Source organism: Anabrus simplex, chromosome 7, assembly GCF_040414725.1.
Source record: "Anabrus simplex isolate iqAnaSimp1 chromosome 7, ASM4041472v1, whole genome shotgun sequence".
Lineage (NCBI taxonomy): Eukaryota > Metazoa > Arthropoda > Insecta > Orthoptera > Tettigoniidae > Anabrus > Anabrus simplex.
In genome coordinates, this window is record NC_090271.1 from 214,613,000 (window position 1) to 214,640,668 (window position 27,669).

Below are 27,669 nucleotides of genomic sequence, written 5' to 3' on the forward strand. Positions count from 1 at the left end.
GTTGAACTTCTTTTTAAATGGAAGTTTACCGGCGTATCGTGTTGTTTAATTTAGTAAATTGTTACCTTCGTGATATTTTGAATGGATATATATAGGTCTACGGAATACCGGTACCGGAATAGTTGCGGAAGTTACATCTCCTTATGATGAAATTAAATGGCGTACGGTTTTTAGTGCCGGGAGTGTCCGAGGACAAGTTAGACTTGCCAGATGCAGGTCTTTTGATTTGACAACCGTAGGCGACCTGGGCGTCGTGATGAGGACGAAATGATGATGAAGACGACACGCACACACACACACACACACACACACACACATACACACACACACTCAACCCCCGTGCCAGCGTAATTAACTAATTATGGTTAAAATTCCCGGGAATCGAGCCCGGAACCCTTGTGACCAAAGGCCAGAACGCTAACCATTTAGCCATGGAGCTGGACATCTCCGTATGATAATCTGCCTTTGCAAGTATTATACCAATGAACCTTCAGATATTTAAAAACATTTATTTTTAAACTTAATATTACTACCTAAAATATTTCCTAAACCTAAATTCGAAACAAGGTACACCTAGCTAGCCTACTTAATCTGGAAACCGTAATCTACTGAACACCAACTGAACTACTTGTTATAAAATTCAAATAAATGTCACTACTCCAAATTTCTGCCAAAAAGCACTAAACACCAATACACAAATAGCATTAAATGGATCACACACACAGAAAATTTAAGCAATTTCAATAGGTTTTAACTACGTACTTTATCACTACAATAATGTAAGAGCACTCTCAACAGCCGACCATTCACAATCGCATCCAACAATGGAATCCTTGCGTATGATGCCACTTGATAGTGTATGTAAACAACAGGGTGGGTCTAAGCATGCCCCCAAATGCAGTGTGTGAGTGGGAGCGTCACGAAATGGAAGTCAACAAGCAGGAGCTTGTTCTTGTTCTTGTGTGTCACACAGTGAGTGAGGAGCACACTGTCAGTACAGTTAATTACAATTTCTTTTTGTTGTACCAATTGCCCCGTGCAGTGCGAACCAAACGTCCAGATCTTTTGGACAACGCCATAATCCTACACGACAACGCGACAGCTCACACAGCAGCCATCATTTAGCGCCACTAATAACGGTGGGGATGGGAAGTTCTTCCACACCCGCCTCATTCGCCTGATCTTAGCCCATGTGACTATGATCTAATCCCCAAAGTCCTTACGTGGACAACGGTTTTCTAACAAAGAGGAACACCATTTCGGAGAGAGGTGCCACACGTTAGCGATACACATGCAGCGAATGGTATTCAGTGTCTGCCCCACCGCTGGCAATGCACATGGGAAAACTTGGGTGATTATTTCAAATGTTTGTAACCAGTGGAGACCTGTCCTTTGTACGTTGTCTTGCTTATTTCCTGTCTATACCATAATAAAACAATGTTTACCAATGGCCTGTGTTCTGTCACTTTCCTACGAGAATCTCCTGATGTCATAATTTGTCTTCAGGCGCTATGCATAAGAACATGCCCCATATTTCCAAATGCATATCTTAGATTTTCCGTGTTGTCTCCTGTTCGCGAGAAAAAGTAGTTGTCATGACTTATCACTCGACCCTCCTATAACTTTAATCTGCCTACATGGCTTTCATATTATCGTCGCTTGCGTAAACCCATATTTAGCCCGTTAATACAGTTAGTTCACTGGGGCATCACATTCCGTTTCATAGCGGGTGTTGAATCTTTCCAACTCAGAGTCCCGGCTTGCAATCTCTGCTGTATCCTTGTGTCACATTTCTCTCTATGCTTTGACACAAAACTTCAGTACCAAATGATTGGCAATTAAAAATACTTCGTTCAAAGATTCATCTATAAGCTCTTAGGATGACATTACTACCTTCTCAACTCACAGCCTTTTATATAATTTTTGAACGAATTTATAATCCCCGCCTCTCTCCTAGGGAGGACATGGTTCGAACCTGACGACAACTCAGTCTGGCACTCCTTCCATCGGTGATGACTAAACTACATGAAAATAATACTCGCATGCGTGTTGATACACCTGGTTGAGTACCAATCAAATTAAAAGAACATTCCATTGGATACTAATAGCACTAACAATTTTACACAAAGTCAAACTACGTAAAACAAATCCGAGATTTTCACAAAATAAAAATAAAAGGATAAATAAAATAAAAATAAAATCTACCCATATTTACTAAGCCTAATTCAGTCAGACTTGTTACTAACTGAACACTGTGCCCTTAATTATCACATGTACATTTTAAAGAAAAGAAACCCTTCCAATTATTATTTACAAATTAATGAATTTTAAATGGATATTCCGTTATGATACGAGTCATGCTAGTAAAATGGATGTACTCAGCCCTATCCTGAGGACACCCCGGATAACTACGGGACGTCCATTGCTTGATTTATTCCTTCATAGCTTCCATGTAGACTGCTGCGATGACCAGGTCTGAACTGGAACCCCTAGGATGAAACTGCATAATCTTTATCACTGGAATCTACTTGGTAACTACAGCACACAACACACACGGTTAGGCCCGTTACGTACGTCTGCTTCAAACGCGCACTTTGCGGCCCAATTTTTGATGCAAAGTCCAGGGATCAGAAATACTAATACAGGGCTATTGCTCAAAAACCCACTTTGAGTTTAGTAGTGAAGTTTTAGTGTCAATCCCTATGTCTCTGCTCACAATAATAATTATCACGCGGGTTCCACTAGTCCTTCCTTTTTTTCCTGGTTACATTAATAATAATAATAATAATAATAATAATAATAATAATAATAATAATAATAATAATAATAATAATAATAATACTTCAAGTTCGGGCTCTAAATTACGGTCAAATAACCCGAACGTGCACGCTAATATATCACCGATATCACTTCTGCTAGTATACCAAATGTTTTAAGACATTACCACTATTCTTTAAAATAAAAGTTCACGTACAAAGGAAACTGTTGCTTGAGACGGTCACACATCTGTTTCTCAGGAGATAAAAATGCAGACTGCCCTGGGGTGATGCTTCCTACAACTTATGTCAGCTGGGTGATTTCCCCCTCTCAAAGTTCTCATACACCCTATTCTCGGGTTATTAGAGGCGCAATAGTGCGACAATCAGGTGACCAATATGGTTAAGAATCGCGCGGAAGAAATCTGATCGCAGAATCCACAGTAATGAATAAATAATTGTCCTCAATTACCAGCTCACTCAAGGAAGTCCCCCTGCCAAATATGTGCCAAGATATTTAATACACGGCCTCCGTAACTTTGCACTGTTATATACTCATATATTCCTTCTTTTAACAGGAGAACATCGCCTTAAAGGATGTCACAAACCGTAAATAAATTCACAGGTGACGAACAGTTCTTTTGAATCCTTGTACAGTGCAGTATTCTTAAAAGCGTTAATTCTTTTGGTATAGAAAGCAAAGTTGGTCAAGCTGTTTGAAACATCGTTCAGAGATTACGATGCTATAATGTTTATCTCTCACTGGTGGTAGGGATAACTCCTCCCTTCTTTTCATTCAGGGGTTCCCTAGCTCTGCTTGGGGGAAATACTCCCTAGCCTCGCGCTTGGCGTTCTACGTTTCCAGTTCCCGCGAAATCGTTCCCTGACAAAAAATACGCGTTCTCTTGATCCCTAGTCCTTGCTTCTTGTGCCTGTCGGGTAGAGTACTATTTCCGAATGTTCCATTCACCCCATAATTTGTGAATCCCGTTTCAACCTGGATCCTTGTGCTTGAATCTTTATTTAGGGACTCAGGTTTTCCAGCAAGTTTCCCTTTGTATGCAACTTCAGTGGTATAGGTTTACTAATATTTAATTTATCCTGTAAATTATTCCTGATAATGTTAACATTTCGCATACTTAGGGTTTCTTTCCCATCACTATTAAAATGTAGGCCTTAGTAAAGAAGTGCTTGCTAAACCCCAAAACATTTATTAAATCAACATTTTTAAAATGTTTCCACAATCTGTTAGTTAGTTTTAATATTTACATCCTGCACAGCCTGGTTCAGATTTTTATGAGATCATACCTATGTGGTACATTAACTACAATTAATTTGGAATTTGGAAATCTTACCTCCGAGGTTCATAACTAACTCCTCCCCTTCATCTACACCCATATAATTTGTCCCGCTCAGAATTGTAACATAGTTGTCCTTCTCTTATACAGGATCATAACCCTTAAGAATGGCTTGTGTTCCAGCTTGCAGTTCTACTAGTCCATACACCTACATCCCTAGATTCTGCAGTTGAGACTTGATGTTTTCTGTCATCCCTCGTCCCTTACTGTCCGCTTCCAGGTGGATTTTCGGCGATCCTGTTCGTAAATTAGTTTTATTCTTCTGCGGGTTTTCTTGAATGCATTTGAACTAATTGTTTGGAGCACTTAAAATTCGGTCATCTGGATACTGTTGCAGTAAATGGAACTTATTTTGACCCTGATAGAGTTTGTATCATATTTTGTTGCGTTCCTCTTTTCTCTCATCCGAAATGTCGGTCTAACATTTGAGTCCAAGGAATTTCCTCCTCACCATCCATGCTCTTCTCTGTTTTCAGTTTCATGGTTCTGTCTTTCAAGCATTCGTTTTCAGCTTTCATAGCAGCTAAATCTTCTTGGAGAACACCTAAAATTTTAAATATTGCCTTGTAATTGTCTCTTCCTCCTTGTCTTGCTTTGCTAAGTGTATCAGTTTGTTTACGCTGAGGACGCAGCCACTCGCTTACTTGGATATTGGTCCTATTTACAGTCTTAGCACAATGAACATGATACCACTCACCACATACACAGAATACCATTTTCTACCACTGTCACATATACCACATTTTTCTTCGCACTTAATCAACTTTCTACTAGAGATACTGCAGACTCGCATATAGTAGTAGTCGCCATTAGAAGACCAACCACCATGGTTGATGGAAGTGAACAAAGATCTGCAGGAACTGGGAGGCACAGAAAGAGACTTAAAAGACTGGACATCTTTCTGGAGGATGCATAAACAAATAAGGTTCCAAGACAAACCACCAAGAAGGAAGACAGGTACCCTCTGAACAAAGGAGAGGAAGGAATGACACAGCCAGAGAATGCGCATTTACCTACGGGGCAAACATCAAAACCCACCCCAAACGCCTTAGTCGGCTTATACCAAACAAGAAGAAAGAAATTTAATGAAATAAGTATAAATGAGGGCATGTCCATTTGCTGGAATCTACACCTTAGTTTTCATATTTTATGTGTTAATACATTTTAATTTTCATATTTTTCAGGCAAATCCTTGGACAAATAGTGACAACGTCACTAGTGCAGGGCTGGTGACAGGACATTTATACAGCATCACAATGGTTAGAAGATTTAGCATCCCCACAAGTAGAAGTACTGGAATCGTGCAACTCATCAGAATAAGAAATCCCTGGGGAAACGCAACGGAATGGAAAGGACCCTGGAGTGATACGTACGTTCAACCATAATTTGTTTTAAAGTACCTAAAATGAGAATGTAAACCCAATTAACGTATATAGCCCTTGAAATATTATATATGTGTATTTCATATAGTACCTAGTGTTGCTATATTAAAATGGCAAAATTTCAGGACATGTAACAAGAAATTTTAAGAAAAATGTGAAAAAATGTGTAAATGTAACTGGATCTCCAGAAATTCAAAACAAAATAACTTATTCTGTCACACTTATGGCCGGTTTCTGGAACGACAGTTACCTGTAGATGCGTAGTTATCTGTGACTTAAGATGATGATATGTTTAAAATGAGTTTTCGAAACAACAGTTACCGTCTTCTTCACAGTTAACTGCGCAGTGACTGGTAACTGCAGCTAAAGCTGTAGTTACCTCTATGTTAGAACTGATTCCAACAAATACCGATATGCAGCGCCATTTCATTACTGTTTCGTACAAGGTCTTGTATTAGTTTCGTAAACATTAGTAAGTGATAATAATCTGATTATAATATATTCAGTCATTCATTGTAGTGTTTACGTGCTTTCTTTTCTTTTTACGTTACGGTAAATAGCCTGCGTTTATAGTATTGTAGGTGGTATTACGATACTAGTTCATATCAGCAAAATGGCATTATTATTATCTTCATCTTCCTCGTCATCATCAAATTCTGTGTCGTCAGACGAAGAAGATTTGGCTGTTTTGGGTGCTCTACCAATGCCACGAATGTTCAGGGCTTCGAAAAATCCATTCGATCACTTTAATGAAACCGAATTTCAGACGAGGTACAGGTTAAGAAAACAGACAGTGATGACGTTAGAACATCAAATTGGTCAAAATATTAGACCTGAAACACACCGAAACCAATCTGTAAGTTCATTAAATCAAATTCCGATTACCTTAAGATTTCTAGCAAGAGAAACTTTCCAAATTTTACTAGGTGATGACATTAACATGTTCTGGGAAGAGAAGAGGAAGTTGAGAAAACATTAAACTAATATTGTGAAGACTGTAGTGTATATGGATTGATTTAAGTGCTCCAATGTGGGCGTAAACTATGTAAATAAATAAATAAATAAATAAATAAATAAATAAATAAATAAATAAACAGAGAACAAATCTTGTATCATAAATTTTGTTGATGTGTAATTATGTCAACGAATTGGGAAATTATACATACATGTTTTTCATCGGGTATACTAAGCTGTATTATACGAAATTCATTGAATGTTTTAGATCCAAATTATTTCTTACTATCTTTCTATAATGTTTTCAAAGGAAAAGTCAATTCTTTGCTGACTATGCATACGGTTCTTAAATTAAACGCCAGCGTTGCTTGTTCTTTCATTCTTTTCAAAGATAATGAGGAAATTCATGAAACATTTTACATTTCTTCTAAAATGACGAAACTCTTATGTTCAGACAATATTTAGAAATGGTTTCGCAAACACATTATCGACTAATTGCTGGCTAAATTTCAAAAGTTTGAAGAAGGTGCGAGTAATAAGGCACTTGAAAGTATTTTTTATTTTGAAATTAATGTGTGCAAATTCGACCCCTTGAATTCAGGTAGGCGATAAACTAAACTTCCTCAAGCGATTGTAAATAAGAGAGCAGTGATCAATGTTCGGAATAAGGATGGCTATTGCTTTTTACGGTGTATCGCAATGGCGTTGAAACCAGCAACACGTAATCATTCAAATACTTTTCAGTATAAGGATATAATTATTCAATTGCAAAATTCCTTAAATTTTGAAGGTGTTTCTTTTCCTATGGATTTAACAAACATTTCTACGTTTGAAAAAACAACCCCAATTTTCCCTTTCCTGTATACGGTGTCGATAGAGATCGTATTGTAGGACCACTTAACACAGCTTCTTCTCCGAAACAACACCATCTTCACCTTTTATACGTTTACAATGAAAACACAAGTCACTGCTGCCTTATAACTAGCCTTTCGCGTTTATTAAGTTCTCAACTTTCATCGCACGTTGGATAAAAGTATATATGCGACAGATTTTTGCAGTACTTTACAACAGAAAGCTTGTTAGCTGCACACGTAAATGATTGTGCAACACATCCAGCCGTAAAACTTGTTCTGACAACTAGAGAAAATGCAGGAATGAAGGTTGAGCATTATTATTGTCAAGAACCTGTTCTCTTTACTGTTTATGCAGATTTTGAATGTTTTACTGTGCCTTTTGATCGTTGCCAACCAGACTTGAGCGGATTACGTGCAAAAGCACACTCCGTTTTTAGTAGCTTACAAAGTCGTTTGTTCCTACGATACATCTCAATCCTTTTTAAGGTGTATCGTGGAGAAAACTGTACGGCATGGCTGTTAAAAGAATTACAAGCGTTAGCACAACGCGTTCATACGCTTATTTCGCAACCAGTGCCCGTTCAAATGACGTTGGATGAAATTATTTTGCATGATGAAACCGATCAATGTCACATCTGTAAACATCCGATATTTTCCCCCAGATTAAGGTTAGAGATCACTGGTACTTCATCGGAAAATATCGTGGACCTCCACATGATTCGTGCAATCTTTCATATCGTGTACCTTAATTTATTCCATGCTATTTTCATAACTTGTCAGACCACGACAGTCACTTCACCGTTCGTGAGTTTGCACAATTAAATTGTATAAAGTTGGCTGTCATTGCGCAAAATCATGAGCGCTTTATTTCATTTAGTTATTGTGCACGGGATATTAGCATTCGCTTTCTAGATACCTATAAATTTATAAACTGTTCACTTGATACTCTTGTAAATGGGCTTTCAAGCGTCGATTTGAAATACGTTCAAGTATACTTTCCAGATCCTCAACAATTTTGTATAAGAAAAGGTATTCTGCCCTAGGACTATATTCAGAGCTTTCAAACAATAGAAGAAACAAAATTACCTCCTCAGTCTGCATTTACAAGTGTGTTAAGTGAATATGCCAACGGCCGTAGACGTATTGAAACACCGGATCCCGTGAGATCTCCGAAGTTAAGCAACATTGGGCGTGGTCAGGAGTTGGATGGGTTGCCACGCGCTGTTGGTTGGGGGTAAGGGAATGGAGGAGCGGAGAGGAACTGGCCACACTATCGCACGTAAACTCCGGCTCAGGAACACCTCTGCGGAGGTTCGGACCTGTCTTCGGGCAGAATAACCCTTACCTTACCTTAAGTGAATATAGTACACCATCTCTCAGCTCATCGTCATACGATAAGCATACGGTATCGATTTCTAATGAAGACTATCTACATGCCTGCCAGGTGTATTCAACGTTTCATCCACGCTTACTAGGTGAATATGCAGACTTGTATTTGAAGGTAGATACACATTTACTCTGTGATGTGTTTGAAAAGTTTCGTAAAATGTGTTTAACTATTTACGGATTAGCCCTTGCTATTACTACGCAACAGCCGGTCTATCATGGGATGCGATGCTAAAGTGTACCGATGTTCAACTTGATCTTCCGACGGATGTCGATATGTTTTGTTTTTGAACGCGGCATTCGCGGTGGACTAGTTTCGCTTGTCAACAGGTATGCGATCGCGAACAATCCCTACCTCGACAACTATAATAAGAGAAAGAAGATTCTTATCTCATGTATTTCGATGTAAATAATCTGTATGGGTAGGCTATGTCACAGCCATTACCATGTAACGATTTTGTATGGCTAACAGAAACTGAAATTCAACATTTTGATGCTAAAGATCCTAATCGCAGCTACATGTTGGAGGCTTCCCTTGCATACCCTTCTCATATACGCGATTCACATTCCGACCTTCCTTTTTGCGTTAAAAATGATTCCACCAAATGATATACCAAAACATAGTAAAGTGCTAGGTACGGTACTCCTTTTCCGAAAAAGCGCTATATTATCCACATACAATGTCTTGTTCAATGTCTCGAATACGGCTTACAGTTAGAGTGTATTCACCGTATCGTTGCGTTTAAGCAAGAAGCATGGATTAAATCGTACATGGATTTGAATACTGAACATCGTCAACGTGCTACAACATTTGAGAGCACGTTTTTCAAACTGATGAATAACTCGATCTATGGCAAAAGCATGGAAAATGTACGCAAACATCGCGACATTCATTTAATTAATCAAGGGGATGGCCGGTACGGAGCACGCAAGTATACCTCAAAACCAAATTTCAAAGCCTATCGTGTTATTGATCGTGACCTTATATCTGTTGAAATGAAAAATCTGAGATCGTCTATGCCAAGCCAAATTTATTTGGGAAAAGCTATACTTGATTTTTCAAAATTAAAAATGTATGATTTTCATTATGGATTTGCAAAGCAACAGTTTTCTGATCTTACACTTTTGTATATGGATATAGATAGTTTCATTTACCAAATTCGGAAGGCAGACGTCTACGATGTGATGCGAAACCATTATCAATACCTTGACACTTCATCCTTTTCACGTAGTAATCCATTTAACATTCGGTCACAAAACAAGAAAGTCATAGGGCTTATGAAAGATGAATGTAGCATGTATATCATGACTGGGTTTATTGGTTTAGCACTAAAAATGTATGCCTACGACACACAAAATTCACGATATGTTAAAAAAGCAAAAGGCGTAGTTCAAGTGTCGTTAGCCGTTTATACGTTCAACACTATCGCGATGTACTCAAATTTAGAAATGCCGCTTTCTGTACGCAAAAAAGGATACAATCACGCAAACATCACTTACATACGATCGAGCAAAATAAATGCACATTGCTTCCTTTCGATGACAAACGTGTATGGGATAGTGATTACCTTACCAGTGTTCCATGGGGATACAGCAACAACTTTTAATAAAAAAGGATTTACATGATCATTTAAGTAGGGAGAGGTATGTGTAAAAATTACGTTATTATTCAAGATGAAGAGAATGATTAAGTTGTAAATATAAGAAGGGGATATTACTAATACTGTAGTACAGCCAATCATTCAAGATGAAACTTGTACATACAAAATGCAATGTTAATAAATAATGTAGAATTGGCATATTCTTTTATTTTAGATTATGTATTGTTTTGTTGACATGTTTATTACCTCCTCCTCCTACCGCTCCCTCCTCTTGTTTGCAAAATAAGGTTAGGATGATATGCTTAAATTCTATGTCTGCATATCACTCGAAGAGGAAGAGGAGGAGGAGTAGGAGTAGGAGTAGGAGTCTGTTACATTTTTTAATCATTCCATAAACAACATAGTTAAGATAACAGCAGTCAGGTTAAAGTCTAAACGTGTTCAGAAGAGCAGATTGCTTTAAATCTTTGTTCTATAACATGTTAAAAACAGCAGCAGCTTCGTTTAAGAACTAAGTTCTCTATGAGAATATTGTGTCGAGAAGAGCAGCTTAGTAAGTATGTTGAGAAGGCAATTCTTTTTCTCTGTACGAATCGACCTTCTTAGGAAAAGGTATCTCTTGCTATGCAGTAAGCATGTTCTCAACGGAACAATCAGTGTTCTGAACACCTGTTGATCGACTATAGTGTTCGATTCTAGTCTTGTTACTATTGCAGTAAGCAATATATTTTTTCTCTGTTCGAATCAATCTACAAAAGTATCTACTGCTATGCAATAAACATGTTCTGAACACATCAATCAGTGTTCTCAACACCTGTAACAGCAGCTTCGTTTAAGATAGTAACTATGTGAACAAAGTCTTAGAGTGTTGAAAAGAGCAGCTTGATTTGGCAATATACAATTCTTTCTCTGTTCGAATCCATCTACAAAAGTATCTCCTGCTATGCAATACACATGTTCTGAACACAGCAATCAGTGTTCTCAACCCGTGTACAGCAGCTTCGTTTAAGAGAGTAACTATGTGAACAACGTCTTAGAGTGTTGAAAATAGCAGCTTGGTTTGGCAATATATTTTTCTCTGTTCGAATCCATCTACAAAAGTATCTCCTGCTATGCAATAAACATGTTATGACCACAGCAGTCAGTGTTCTCAACGCCTGTAACAGCAGCGTCGTTTAAGACAGTAAGTATGCGAACAAAGTCTTAGAGTGTTGAAAACAGCAGCTTGGTTTAAGTGTACCTAAAAACAAGGTTCTCTAAGATAATAGTGTGTTGAGAAGAGCAGCTCACTATAAGATGGTAAGTATGTGTCAACAAGGGGCACTGAAGTTAGCGATAGTCTGTTGATTAAAGATGGCAGCTTTTAGCCGTCAAAATGGTATATAGAGTTTCAAATTGCCCGCTATCACGTGCCTAAGGTGGTAGCTATGACGATTTAGCGCGGTCAAGATGCCAGCACGATGCTCTCTTGTTTAAAGATGTCACCTTGACAGCTGTCAAAAAAGCACGTAGAATTTTTCAAATTGCCCGCTACTATATGCCTAAAGTTTAGTACCGTAAAAATGACAGCACTGAAGTTAGCGATGCTCTGTTGTTTAAAGATGGCAGCTGTCAGCTGTCAAACAACACGTGGCTTTGTTTACAAACAAGAGCACGTGGTCGTGACGTCACCCGGGGTCGATGACCTCGGGTGCTGACACAGCAGAAAAGTGCTGACACTGCAATTTAGAACCATCACTGCTCCTCTACTAGCTCTATAGTGAAGAAACTGGAAAGTTGTCAGATACAATCAGAAAGAGGATAGTTAAATATTTTGGCCACATAATGAGATGGAAGATAACAGACTCACCAAATAAAGTTTTAAACACGTTTGCAAGAATAAGAATGGTAGTCAGTGGGTTCAAGGGATAAAGAAAGACATGCAAGAAATGGCCATAGCTAAAGGAAAGGACTACCTTTAGAAAGTTAACTTAAGATTTTAAGCGTTTCGAAGAGAAAGATAGCAAGATAAGAAGTTACACCTGGACGGCATGTGTGAGGAACGGTCAGATCTTTGCCACTATGGTTTCTGCAACATGAGTTGCTGGAACTGTTAATTTCATCAAGATGTTTTTCCTGTAGAATATGGTAATAAAATTGCACATGTGATAAGATCAAAAAATTATATGTTATACTCATTTGACCATGTCAGCATCTAGTCTATTAGTTCATCACTCCAAAAAGAATTAATGATTAAAAACACATGCTTCACCAAGGCATTAGACTCAGGAAGACGAAGTGAATTCAGCTACAGTCGATAAATGCTAACATCTCATCTACTCTGTTCTCACTAAATATTGTAAAAACTTGAACCTGTTTATCGGAGGCGATATAACAGCTACTTGTCTTCAAATTAGCATTCTTAGCTGAACCTTACTCTGCATTTGACCAACAACATTAACTTACTGTTGCCACTTGTTGAGAACTTCGATCGAATTTAAATTGACATAACACCTGCTTCACAAACAATGAGAAATTTTTTTAAATTTTATTTTGTTTTAACTAGACAATGGATTCGTTTATGAAATGCAGTAGAATTTTTCATTGTAATGCACATTAAGCTTTAACGTCTAATTGAATGAAACAAAAATAGTGTATATTTTCAGTTTTGATCAAATCCGGGACATTTATTTGTCACAAAATTCATTTTAGGGATACTGGGATAGATGACTGCAGTCTGGTTCTGTCCCGGAAATCCCGGGAAATATAGCAGCTCTAATGTAGTAGCGTACACTACCGTAATAAAATTTACCAGAATGGCAATGCTGTGAGAGAAATATAATAGTGAAATAACAAATATAGTGTTCTCATTGATATCCTACTATGTATTGAAGGAAGGAAGTTCGTTTGTTAGTTGACAGACAAAATTATCCTATTTTTTAAACGAGCAGTTCCTTAAAGAAAATATGAGTGGATGGTATTGTATGTTCCTTACATTTAATATTCTACTAGACTTAACTTTTAATATTATCAAAATATATTCACCTCCCATGTATCAGGTAGGTCTCACAAGGGTTGCTATCCTTCCTGCATGCAGAGTTTCGGTAAAACAGAGAGCATAGTCACTGTCACAACATTGTTGTGCAAAACTCATCAACTCTGATGAATAGATAATTCGATTAAAAATGAAAACCTACCTCATAACAGGAAGTGTTGAAAATGCTCCCCTCACACTGTAGATATTGTTATAGCATGTAATAATGTTGCGTGAATGGGGTTTCTTTTATCTATTTTCGGTAATTTATTTTATGTTTTATGACCTACATTGGAATAATCTAGTCAATTATACAAAGGACGTCTTGATTTCCTATCAGCCCAATATTTTTTTCATTCTGAGAGGTGCCGCCTTGGTCTGTAGCCTGGTGTGTGTGTCGCGAAGTATCTTATTTTTCCCTGTTTTGTTTTTGAGGTCTTCTATTGTTACTTATAGGTCTTTAACATTCTCCTTAATCTCTGTGATCTATTTAATCTTGGTCTTGTATTCCATAATTTTTCAATTATATTTCTCCTAATTCTGGTGTCAAGTGTTCTGATAAGATATCTAAAGAATAATATATGTTTTTCCTAATCGTGCTCGATACTGGTTCAGTTTCCTTATAAACTGTTTTATTTGATGCTATTCGTCATTGTCCATTGACTTAATACTGTTTACTTGTGCATGTTCTAATTATTATTCTTTCTGTCAAGTATTTTGTCTGTTTCAGCTGTACTAGTAGTTTTAAGAATGGTTTCACTAGCATGAGTTATTTCTGGCTGTGTGACTGTTTTATAATGTCTTCATTTTGCTGACATCGATAAGCTTTTTTTATTGTATGTAGTCTTGGTAATATAATTTGCTTTGCTTAATTTATATATTCTTTCGTGGCAAGCTGGTTTCTCATTAAGATTGCACATTATGGTTTCTCCTAAATACTTAAATTTATAAATGATTTTGATTTCTTGCCCGTTAATTGTGATTTTATTTACCAATGGGGGTTGTGTAAACATGGTTCCAGTATTTTTAAATGATATTGTAAGATCAATATTTGTGCTATATCCTGTACAGATTTAATTTGGTGTTGAGTTTCCTGAATATTGTTGGACAATAGAGTAAAGTCAGCAGCAAATCCTCAACAGCTTAAACTTATATTTCGTTTGGACCTTCCAAATTTCATGTTCTTTGGGTTGACTTTGTACCATTCCCTTATTATACATTCTAATGCACAATTAAATAGTAATGGTGATAAACAGTCTCCTTACCTTAAACCTGTTTTATTCAAAAATGGTTTATAAACCTCATCTCTAAACTTTACTATTGATATGGTATTAGTTAAAGTAAATTCTACCAGTTTAATTAATTTAGGAAGGAGTCCAAAATTCCGTACAATTTCTAACATTGAAGGTTTATGTATACAATAACATGACTTCTGAAAGTCGACAATCACTGTGTAATATTTGTGTACTATAGCATCTGTAGTATCTGTAGTAACTCTCTAACTAGAATTCTGTTTTAGTAATTAAGGTAGATTTAACTGCAGTTTAGAAATGTGTAATTCGTGTGTATTTCTTTCGGTTTTCAGTAATTAATAGCAGTTTTCTTCCTGTTATAGTTTTGTAGGATAAAATTTAGTACAACCAAGTAGTATTGTAGAGTGGTAGTAGCCTATATAAATTACGTTATTGTCATGTGATCTCTGTGTACTCTCCTAGACAATATTTATTTCCTTTCATTTTTATTTTGAACGTAATACGTTATTTTATTTTTCCTTTTATTTTCATTATTCCGTAAAGAATGGATAAGGAGTGCAAGTGTACAAACTGTGGGGGTGGCCAGTCATTAAGGAGTATGAGGGAGGAGTTGGAGAGCTTGAGGGAGATATTTAGGATTCTCTCAGAGGACAAGAAGGAAAGTAGACCTCCCTCAAACAATGTACAAGATACAGTAGGTGTAAAATAGCGATGGGAAGGAAAGGGGGAATTGTAGAAGGCAGATGGTCTAATGTTTTAATGGAAAGGAGTTTGCAGGCTAACGGCTCTATTCAGTACCAGAATTCAGGGCAGGTGTCTATGAGAAATTGGTACGAGTCGCTACAGGTAGAACAACAGAGGGAAAATGAAGAAAAGGGAACTGTTGCTGAGAAATGTGGAAGTAGGAGGAAATGAAAAGGCAAAAAGGGAAGTCTACAACAGAGGAAAAGAAAAGAGAGATGGAACAGGGTCATGGCTGGAAGAAAAGAGAGGATGAAGTAGCCCCTGCAGCAGTAAGGAAAGCTATGGCTGACCAGGAGGGGAGGGGATCAAATCAGGTTGGTAGGCTTGAGGCTCAGATCATGTGGCATTCCAATGTGCGAGAAGTGTGTGGACAAAAGGGAATCAGGGTAGAGTTTCCAGGAATTAGGTTGAGCAGATGTTGAGGAAAGTAGAAGGGAAGGAGGAAGAAAAGGAGAAGGTGGTAGTGTTTCACGTTGGTACCAACTACGTAAGGCAAGCTGGTATAAGTAACAACAGAGTTGGGGATGTGCGGGATCTGGTAAATAAAGCACCGCTGAAGTTTTATGATGATGATGATGATGATGCTTGTTGTTTAAAGGGGCCGAACATCTAGGCCATTGGTCCCTAATGGTGCGGAATGAGATAAAATGAAATGACAAATTAAAAGTCCAAAATCCTCCACTGACAATAATTCAAAACGTGAGGACGAAGAATGAATGTATGGATGGATATGAATTTAAAACAATCAGTGGAACCGACCAACCGTGCCTCACATGCACAGAAGCTGGCGTAAAACAATAAAATTTCTGACCAAGGGACTGCTTCTATAGCACGATACTGAATCTATGATGCTTGTAGTCGAAAGGGGTCAAAAATCCAAGTCATCGGCCTCTCATAATAGTACTTATCTCTAGAAAAGTAGAACCATGGTATTTGTCAAGTTGCGATACCGTACTAATCAAAAGTAGCGTAGACTCGCGGTATTCCACACATTATGGTACTACTCAGAGGTAATTAAATTCGCATATGTAATACAGACGTACGGTGTGGCGCAGATTGCGGCGCCATTTACAGACAACACAAACCTATGCTGTTCATCACATAAGTGTACTAATCACAGGGACTCGCGCTATTCCGTGGTGTTCCTTATATAGTGCGTACTAATCATAGACAAGCCATAACCATGGGTTTCCTCATCCCATGGTGTCGCTCAGATAATGATACTAATCACAGGTACTGTAAAAGCCGTCGCACTCTTTTACTACTACTCACAAACCTATTAGGTACCTAACATAGTGGTACTTCGCGCAAGTAAAAGTGAACCATGGTGTTCCCCGCGTGCTGGTATTAATCACAAGTAATTTCATGGTTGTAATACAGTCATCCCTTCGTCGCCCCTTCAAGTCGCCACTTACGACAGGCAGGGGATACAGTGGGTATATTCTTCGCCTGCGTCCCCAACCCACAGGGGGATGTGTGTTTGGTCCGCGAGAGGTATTTTACTTCCCTCAAGTCTACCGCCAAGCCGGTTAGGTTCCCATATTCGCCACCAGGAACGCGCCACGTGGGAGTATCACCTCTCCCCCCACCCCACCCTGTTACGCCAGCGTAGTAGGTTCGTGGACCGCTGAAGTTTAACGAAACGGAGATTGTTATCAGTGGGATACTGTGTAAGAGGTGTTCTGACTGGAGGGTGATTGAGGATTTAAATGAGACCCTAGAGTGGGTATGTGGTAAAATGGGAACGAGATTTCTAGATACTAATGGGTGGGTAGGAGATAGGGATCTGCGCTCAGAAGGCCTTCGCTTAAACCGCAGTGGTACGTATAATTTAGAACATTTCTTTGGAAGGGTTATAGGGAGTAACATTCAGGGAAATGAGGTAGTCTAGGAAGTGGTGAGAAGGATACAGGTATCTGGAAATCAAGTAGGGATGACATAAAATTGTTAGTGTTGATCTGTCGAAGTATCGTAAAGAAAGGAACAGAATTAAGTAATTTAATAGATATATACTTAGCTATAATAATAATAATAATAATAATAATAATAATAATAATAATTTCGCTTGGTTATTTCTAGACGAGTGCAGCCCTTGCAAGGCAGACCCTCCGATGAGGGTGGGCGGCATCTGACTCGTGTAGGTAACTGCGTGTTATCGTGGTGGAGGATAGTGTTGTGTGTGATGTGTGAGTTGCAGGGATGATGGGGACAGCACAAACACCCAGCCCCCGGGCCATTGAAAATAACCAATGAAGTTTAAAATTCCCGACCCGGCCGGGAATCGAACCCGGGACCCTCTGAACCGAAGGCCAGTACGCTGACCATTCAGCCAACGAGTTGGACTATAGTTAGCTGATATTGTAATAGGAGTTGAATTATGGCTGAGAAATATAATGGATTCAAAAATTTTCTCATGGAACTGGAGGGTGTATCATAGAGATGGGATAGGAATGGTAAGAGGGGAGTATTCATTCCGGTGAAAGAAGAATTTGTAAGTTACGAAAACCTTACAGACGACAAACGTGAAATTCTAGGTGTAAAGCTCATTCCTAAAAATAATAGGCAACTTGATATCTTTGCAATGTACAGAACGGTAGCGCTGACCGTGATTCAGAATTATTTGATAAGATAGTCAGCTATGTGGGAAATGAGATGGAAAGGAAGGTGATTGTAGCGGGAGATCTGAATTTACCAAATGTCAATTGGGAAGGTGGTGTGAACGACAGGAAGCATAACCAACAAATGGCAAATAATTTAATATGCGAAGGGCAGCTGATTCTGAAAGTGATGGAACCAACTAGAGGGAAGAATAATCTGGATGTGGTGCTGGTAAAACCAGATGACCTCTATAGAGAAATCGAAGTTATAGATGTTATCAGTGATCACGAAGCTGTTTTTGTCGTAGTTAATAATAAATGTGAGAGATAGGATGGTTTTAAAAGTAGGATTATTAGGCAGTATCATGTTGCTGACAAACCAGGCATGAGGAAGTTTAAGAAAGTAACTATGATAGGTGGAAAACGATAAATAAAAATATAAACAGACTCTGGGATGGCTTTAAAGCAATTGCTGACGAATCTGAAAACAGGTGTGTACCTTTAAAGGTGGTAGGAAACGGTAAAGATCTACTAGGTATATTATAACAGAGAAGTAAATAGACTAAGAAGGAGGTGCAGGTTGGAAAGAAGTAGTGTGAGAAATGTCTGTGGAAGTAAGGAGAAATTGAAGGAAGTTACTAGGAAATTGAATCTAAAAAAAAATAAGTCAGCTGAGGATAACATGATGGCAAGCATAATTGGTGGTCATACAGATTTTAGTGAAAAATGGAAGGGATAGGTACTTCAAGGCAGAAACAGGTTCCAAAGAGCACATCCAGGAATCATTAAAGAACAAGGGGTGTGTATCTGCGATGATATTCAAAAGGCAGAATTATTCAGTCATCAGTATGTGAGGATTGTTGGTTACATGGATAATGTCCAGATATAGGAGGTGACTAACACTAAAGAAGTATTAAAATTTACCAATTATAACAGTAATATTTACAGTAAGATATAAATATTAAAATTAGAAGAGCAGCTGGAATTGATAATGTTTCAGGGGATATACTGTACTAAAGAAATTGGACTGGTATGTAATACCATATCTGAAGTACTTATTTGTTTATTGTTTGCTTGAAGGAGCTATACCAAATTAATGGAGAGTTGCTATAGTAGACCCTGTGTATAAAGGAAAGGGTGATAGACATAAACTTAAAAATTACAGGCCAGTCAGTTTGATGTGTACTGCATGTAAGCATTGGGAATACATTAAAACATTCTTTCTGGTTATATTAGACATGCATGCAAAATTAAAAACTGGTTTGACAGAAGGCAGTTTGGGTTTAGGGAATTTAATTCCACTGAAGCTCAACTTGTAGGATCCAGTCAAAATATAGCAGATAAATTGGATTCTGGAGGTCAAATGGACTGTACTGCAATTGACCTACCTAAGGCATTTGATAGGGTAGATCATGGGAGACTACTGGCAAAAACGTGCAAATGAACTAGACAAAAGAGTCACTGAATGGGTGGCTATATTTCTAGAAAGTGGAACTCAGAGAATTAGAGTAGGCAAAGCTGTATTTGACCCTGTAATAATTAAGAGGGGAATTCATCAAGTCAGTATTATTGGACCTTTATGTTTTCTTATACATATAAACGATACCAGTAAAGAAGTGGAATCAGAGGTAAGGCATTTGCGGATGATGATATTCTGTACAGAGTAATAAATAAGTTACAAGATTGTGAGCAACTGCAAAATGAACTCGATAATGTTGTGAGATCGAGGGTAGGCAATGGTACGATGATAAACGGGGTTAAATGTCAGGTTGTGAGTTTCACAAATAAGGAAAGTCCTCTCAGATTTAATTGCTGCATTGATTGGTTCATGTTTGTGGGTTACTGTAGTCACGTCCTAGTTCGTGAACCATGGGCAACGGCTGAGTGGCCTAGTAAGTGGTCCTGAGAGTCGGGATACCAGTTGCTATGGAATGGGAGTGGGCATCTCGGACATATTCTGAGTCCTGGCCCTCCTTGTGCTCAGGCGGCTAGGACTATACAATCCACCGGTGGTCCATAACCCGTTAGAGGAGAGATCCTCACTTGGACTATGTGCAAGTATGGTAGCATCCTGCTTCATGCATTTACCGAGCTCAGAACATTTTAAGCAAGCCTCGGACCTACGGGAGTAACGGAGTCCCACTCCCATTTGACAGGCGAGGGACTCCTTGGAAACAACTTGGCGAACGAAATGGAATTCGATGGGGAGCTATCAATATTAATGGGGCCTATGGAAGAAAGAAAGTAGAACTGGCTGAGTCAGCAAAGAGGGTGCATCTGGATGTGCTAGGAGTAAGTGATATTCGGGTAAGGGGAGATATCGAGGAAGAGATAGGAGATTATAAGGTGTACTTGACGGGTGTTAGAAAGGGAAGGGCAGAGTCTGGGGTAGGGCTCTTTATCAGGAATACCATTGCATGCAACATAGTTTCTGTTAGGCACGTAAATGAGCGAATGATGTGGGTAGATTTGTGAGTTGGAGGAATTAAGACTAGAATTGTATCCGTGTATTCACCATGTGAGGGTGCAGATGAGGATGAAGTTGACAAGTTTTATGAAGCATTGAGTGACATCGTAGTCAGGGTCGACAGCAAGGATAGAAGAGTGCTAATGGGCGATTTCAATGAGAGAGTTGGGAATAGAACTGAAGGATACGAAAGGGTGATTTGTAAATTTGGGGAAGATATGAAAGCTAATGGGAATGGGAAGCGTTTGCTGGACTGTGCTAGTATGGGTTTAGCTGTTACGAATACATTCTTCAAGCATAAGGCTATTCACCGCTACACATGGGAGGCTAGGGGTACCAGATCCCATAATAGACTATATCTTAACAGACTTCGAATTCAGGAAATCTGTTAGGAATGTACGAGTTTTCCGCAGATTTATCGATGATACAGACCACTATCTGATCTGTAGTGAACTAAGTATCTCTAGGCCTAGAGTAGAGAAAGTGAAATCTGTCTGCAAACGAATACGGGTAGAAAATCTCCAGGACGAGGAAATTAGACAGAAGTACATGGACATGATTAGTGAGAAGTTTCGAACAGTAGACAGTAAGCAGGTTCAGGATATAGAAAGTGAATGGATGGCATACGGGGATGCTGTAGTAGAAACAGCAAGGGAATGCCTAGGAACAACTGTGTGTAAAGATGGGAAAAACAACCATCTTGGTATAATGATGAAGTGAGAGCAGCTTGTAAACGTAAAAAGAAGACTTACCAGAAATGGCTCCAAACAAGGGCTGGCACAGACAGGGAATTGTTTGAAGATGAAAGAAACAGGGTGGAACAAATATTGTTGAATCCAAAAGGAAGCCGTGGGAAGATTTTGGTAATAACCTGAGAAAGCTAGGTCAAGCAGCAGGTAAACTTTTCTGGACGGGAATAAATAATCTTATCAAGGGAGGGGAAAAAGGCAATGAACGGTTGATGTTACCACAAAGGCGTACACAAGGAATGCTCTCATTTATGTACACTATTTTATTTACATTTGATATATACATGTTCTACACTCACGCACTGATAAACTGCCATTTTGAACACCTGAATACTATACCCTTGAACACTGTTACGAATAATAAGAAGAAAAAGACTGCCACAATAAGATGTTCATGAACTACCAATCACAAATTAACGACTTGCACTCAGAACTCTTGTTAAACAAGTTCCTCAACCCTCAAGACTGCCACTTTATATACATTGCCTGGCGAGGCTTCTAGAAGAATATGAAACAACATATTTTCTCGCACTTTCGAGAGTTTCCAATAGCCTATTTACAAATGGATCGAATGTTTAATTAACCTCTGGTGACAAAGTGCGTTGTTCTGGACTACCGGTATTAAAGTGTGTTGAACAACATCTCATTGGATGTATACATCATATATACAGGTAATAATTATATACTATTAATTTCGTGTTCTTACATCAAATAAACTCTTATTAATATACATACAAGCAAACATGTCTTAACATAACCTCACATACAACACACAGATAATAAGACCACGATTTATGCCAAATAAATTCGGGTATAACTACATAAATAATAATCATAATAATCATCATCAACATCGAGCTCGATATTTTCATTATTTACCCATGGGTTAGGAATTTGTTTCCAAGTTATACTAGTCCATTACACTTGCATCAAAGTGTTTTTGAGTAATTCAGCTGAATTCATAATAGATCCCAGGGAATCACTGGACAGATGGAGGGAATATTTTGAAAATCTTCCCAACATAAAAGGAAATGTTTCTGGTGGTGTCGCGAACAACCTAGCTCGTGGAGAGGAGGGAATGATGTTGGTGAAATTAGGCTTGGGAAAGTGTAAAGGATGGTAAATAAACACCATTATTATAAAGCAGCAGGAATAGATTAAATTAGACGTGAAATGATTAATATAGTGGGAAGGGAGGGATGAAATGGCCTCATAGAGTAGTTTACATGGATTGGAAAAAAGCAGTAATTGCACTTATCTATAAACAAGGAAACAGGAAGGATCGCAACAACTATCGAGGTGCCACATTGATTAGTATACCAGGCAAAATATTCACTGGCATCTTGGAAAGGAGGGTTTGATCAGTGGTTGGGAGGTAGTTAGTTGAAAACCAGCATGGTTTCAGACTGCAGAGGGGCTGTCAGGATCAGATTTTCAGTATGCACCAGGTAATTGAAAAATGCTACGAGAGGAATTGACAGTAGTGTTAATGTTTTATAGGTTTAGAGAACATATGACGGGATACCGACAAAAAGTATATTCGCCGTACTGGGGGAGTAAGGGATTAAGTGTAATTTATTAAAATCAATCATAGACATTCACAAGTGGGGGTCAAATATAAACTGGATTTTACTTTGTATTTAAATTCAGTTATTGAAAAACAGAAGGCAATTACAATTTATTTTTCCGCATAGTTTCCTTCTTTGGAAATGCATTTGCCTGAGCGAGTGATAAGCTTTCGATGCCCTCATGTAAGAAGAACAGGGTCGCATCAGCCAGTTGCGCGCGAAGTCTTCCACACTCTCATCACCTTCAAATTGTTGACATTCTAGAGCTTCTTTAAGCGGTCCGAACAAATGGAAATTCCTGGGCAATTAGTCTAGGCTGTAAGGAGGATGATCATGTGTAGTCTAATGCATTTCCTGTAGCTTGGAGACAGTTAGAGCTGCAGTACTGGGCCGCACATTGTCGTGGAGGGTGATGACATGTCTCGTCTTTTGCGGCGATATGCAACCCTCGCCTTGTTCAACAGTTTGTAGTAGTAAGAAACATTGATTGTGCGTCGCTCATGCAAAAGAAATCAATCAGCAAAATGCTTCAGCGATCAAAATCCGGTTGCAAAAACCTTGCCAGCTGAGAGTCGAGTCTTGGCTTTCACTAGTGCCGCCTCCCCTTTCCTCCGCCACTCCTTGCTGGCTTGTTTGGACTCGGGAGCTTAGTGATGGACCCATGTTTCGTCACAGGTGACAGTCCGACTAAAAATGCATCACCTTGCTGTAAAGCTCGGACAGACTTCCAAACGTCTCAACTTCAAATTTTCTGTCAATAGGCAAGGGGCCAATCTGGAACACACTTTACAGAACTGTAGGTCGTTTCTGATGATTGCTTGACAGCTCCCATAACTGATTCCGTCTTGTTCTGCAATTTCTGATTCTCTCGCCCGCCGATCGTCCTCACTAATGTATTTAACCGCACTAATGTTTTAAACTGTAATTCTGGTCCGAGGATGGCGATCGTGTTGCTGATTTAAAACATGTTCTTGTCCTTCCTTGAACTTTTTATGCCGGGCAAACGCACGCGTCCTTGACAATGTTTGATCACCAAACTGTGTAATCAATCTGTGGCAAATTTACACCGCTGTAACTCCTTCACGAGCAAGAAATGTTATAGTTATGTGTTGCGCAGTGGAGGGGTGCACCTGTTGCCCCGACATCGTGATCTTTACTGACGATACGGCAGGAAATAACTAACAGCACACTCCCCCGACTACCAAGAGTCATACCTAAGCATAGGAGAAGCGCAGGGCGAGTCCTACCAACTGTTGATGTTCAGGAACAAAAATCCCGTTTATATTTGATCGACCTTCGTATGTTGACAATTGGGCTGCAGTGAGAATTGATGATAGAATGAGTTCTTGGTTCAGGGCACTTACACGGGTTAGACAAGGCTGTAATCTTTGTTATTTCATCTTTGTTTTTTTGGAACGTGAAAATAGGTGCAATGAGTATGGTACGAAAATTGGCCTTTTGAAGACTAAATTGATGTCAATAGGTAAGAAATCGAAGATAACTGAATGTCATATTGGTGATACAAAGCTGGAGCGGGTAGATAATTTCAAGTATTTAGTATGTGTGTTCTCCCAGGATGGTAGTATAGTGAGACTGAATGAAGGTGCAGTAGAGCTAATGCATCAACATTATTCTGTAAGAAGGAAGTTAGCTCCCGGTCTGGTTTCAGACCAACTTTGCTTTATGGGAGTGTCAGCTGGGTGGACTCAGGATATCTTATTCGTAAGTTAGGAATAATAGACATGAAAGTAGCTAGAATTAGCTGGTACAGGCAGGGGGCCAATGACATTGCTGTTAGGTCCCTTTAAACAATAAGCATCATCAACATCATTATCCGTATAAACAGGTGGGAACAATAGAAGGAGGGTACTCGGAATGAGGAGATTAAGACTAAGTTGAATAATGGATGAATAATGGACTCTGTTATGGAGGGTAAGAGGAGTAGAGGGAGACCAAAACGACTATGGTTAGACTCAGTTTTTAACGATTTAAAGATAAGAGGTGTAGAACTAAACGAGGCCACAGCACTTGTAGTTGCAATTAGAGGATTGTGGCGATGTTTAGTAAATTCACAGAGGCTTGCAGAATGCTGAAAGGAATAACTGTCTGTAATGACGTATGTATGTATTATCCCCGTACAAGATAAGCAGCGAGCAAGAGACACCTCAGAGGTGCTCAGTAAGGACTGGCATGGAATAACCACAGTAGGCGAAAGTAACAGAGAAAAATAACGGTAGGTTCAGCAATAAAATCGGCGACATATACAGGAAATTTGTACATGATTTATTCAGAATAAAAAACGAAAATTGCCATCCTGGTTAACTATGATGATGTGAATACGTTAATTTGGATGTTAATTAAGTTCTTGAGGTAACATAAAAATAGATCAAACAAATGGCATGGTATAGGAAAATTTCGTCGTAACCATTTTAACTGAATTCAATTGTGAAAATAATTTTCTTCTTGCAGAGTCTGAAATAGGTAAACTATTTGATTCTTTCTTGAGAAACTAGGCTGTCTAGGTAAAATTCTCGAACACGTCTGAAAAATATATCGAATAGCCGTAAGAAAATTAAAATATTAAAAAATGTTATAGAAAAATTTAAACTTACAATGTACTAAATTTTCTTGTAATGAAAATTTGACTTAAAATTTCATCGTGAGAATTTACAAACTAATTCTGACAAACAATTTAGTTTTATTTGAATATGCTTTCAAAGTAGTCCAAAAAATCGAGGCATCAACTATATACTGTGTATCTGTTCAGAAAAAAAATTATTATTACCGGGCGAGTTGGCCGTGCGCGTAGAGGCGCGCGGCTGTGAGCTTGCATCCGGGAGATAGTAGGTTCGAATCCCACTATCGGCAGTCCTGAAGATGGTTTTCCATGGTTTCCCATTTTCACACCAGGCAAATGCTGGGGCTGTACCTTAATTAAGGCCACGGCCGCTTCCTTCCAACTCCTAGGCCTTTCCTATCCCATCGTCGCCATAAGACCTATCTGTGTCGGTGCGACGTAAAGCCCCTAGCAAAAAAAAGAAAAAAATTATTAATTAATTAATAAATCATTTAACGTTAAGTGGTCACTCCAAGTAAACTGAAATAAAATAAACATTTCTTCTAATAACCACAATTATTCATCATCACTGGAACGTGGACAACAACTTACCGTAGATCATAATCCGTACACATTGGAACAGAAATAAATCTGTCCGTATGGCACACACTTAAATCTGAAATAAATTTATTTTCCTAATTACACCTCCAACAACTACAAATGCACCACAATTCTACAATTCCACTACTAAGAATAATGTATAGAAGAACTATACTACAATATCTACAAGTCACGAAATCACTACTCACATTCTCCAATCAAGTTACTCCGTAAGTGGCAGGTACAAATATTGAACATGAAATTTAGCACGTGATCCTGGGTTCAAGCGATTATGAAGTGAGTTTCGCTTTAAATTGAACCAACACATATTTTGATTTATTAATATGGAAGAATCTGTGTCATAATTCAAATAATTCTCGGTAATAGTCAACTAATACACTCGTAAACTTGACAACTGTCAGTAACTTCACATCAGGATAATTTCATTCTCACAGTGACAAATTCTATATTCAGGAGTACAATTATAAGGCTTAATGCAAGTGTAATATACTAGTATAACTTGGAAACAATTCTCTATCCCATGGGTAAATAATGGCAATATCGATCTCGAATAATAATAATAATAATAATAATAATAATAATAATAATAATAATAATAATAATAATAATAATTTATTATTATTATTTATTATTATAATAATAATTTATTATTATTATTATTATTATTATTATTATTATTATTATTATTATTATTATTATTATTATTATTATTATTATGACTTGCGAGGTGTAGCTATGAAGTTGTTTACATTTATTATTATTATTATTATTATTATTATTATTATTATTATTATTATTATTATTATTATTATTATTATTATTATTATTTACGTAGTTATGTAGGGATTGTATTTGGTATAATTCGTGACCATATTATTTGTGAGGTTATGTCACGAAACGTCTGCTATATGTACATTAATATAAGTTTATTTAAGTAAAGGACATGTAATTCACAGTATATAACTTATTATTACCACTATACATAATGTATAAATCTATAGCAATATTTTACAACAGACTGTAATAGTCCAGAAGAACGCATCTTGCCACTGAAATTGTTTAGAAAATTCCTTAAGTTTGTAAATAAGCTATTGGAGACTCTCGGAACATGTATCATATTCTTATAGAAGCCTGACCAAGCAATGTATATAATGAGGCAGTCTTGAAGGTGGAGTGCAGTTGTTTTAGCGGGTGTTATGAGTGCAAGTCGTTAATCGAGTATGTGAAATTGTTACGTTGGTAGTTGTTTGACATGCAAGTGTTGCAGTCTCCAGTCTTCTGCATCTTCGTAGTAGTGTTTTGTTTCAATATGGCAGTTTATTAGTACGTGTGTGTAGAATACGTATATATAATTTGTAAATAAAGTAGTGTACACAAAAGACAGCATTTCGTGTGCGCATCTTTGTGGTTACAAGAGGCTTCTTAATATCAAAATCTCTGCTAATGTGAGCAAGATCACGTATACACACGAACACATTGCTCTTTATCATCTCTGACATTCAAATGTCGCATGTGAATCTAATATATCACAACATCGCTAAACATTCGTCAGAAATCAATTAGCCTATCTGAGGATTAATTATACACTCGCATTGAATAATCAATTAATCCAAGAAGTACACTCAAAAAGACTCACAATGTCAATTACTGTAACCCCTAGGAGAAAATACAGTGGAAGTTGGGAACAATCTCATGTCATCACTGACAACATCAAAACGGAATCAGTGGATGAGAACTATTGAAAGTATAGATCTTACGAGAGATAGCCATAAAGCCTGGAGATTATTGAAACATCTTAACAATGATCCA

At 38.0% G+C, this 27,669-nt stretch overlaps 1 protein-coding gene across 1 annotated transcript in view; it reads left to right on the forward strand.

Moving 5' to 3' along the window:
- Positions 1 to 27,669, forward strand: part of LOC136877779 (calpain-B-like) — a 459,866-nt gene that overhangs the window by 164,169 nt on the left and 268,028 nt on the right. The window contains exon 7 of the mRNA XM_068228742.1: positions 5,299 to 5,483. Within this exon, the coding sequence (XP_068084843.1) occupies positions 5,299 to 5,483 (185 nt within the window). The remainder of the gene's footprint in view (positions 1 to 5,298; positions 5,484 to 27,669) is intronic.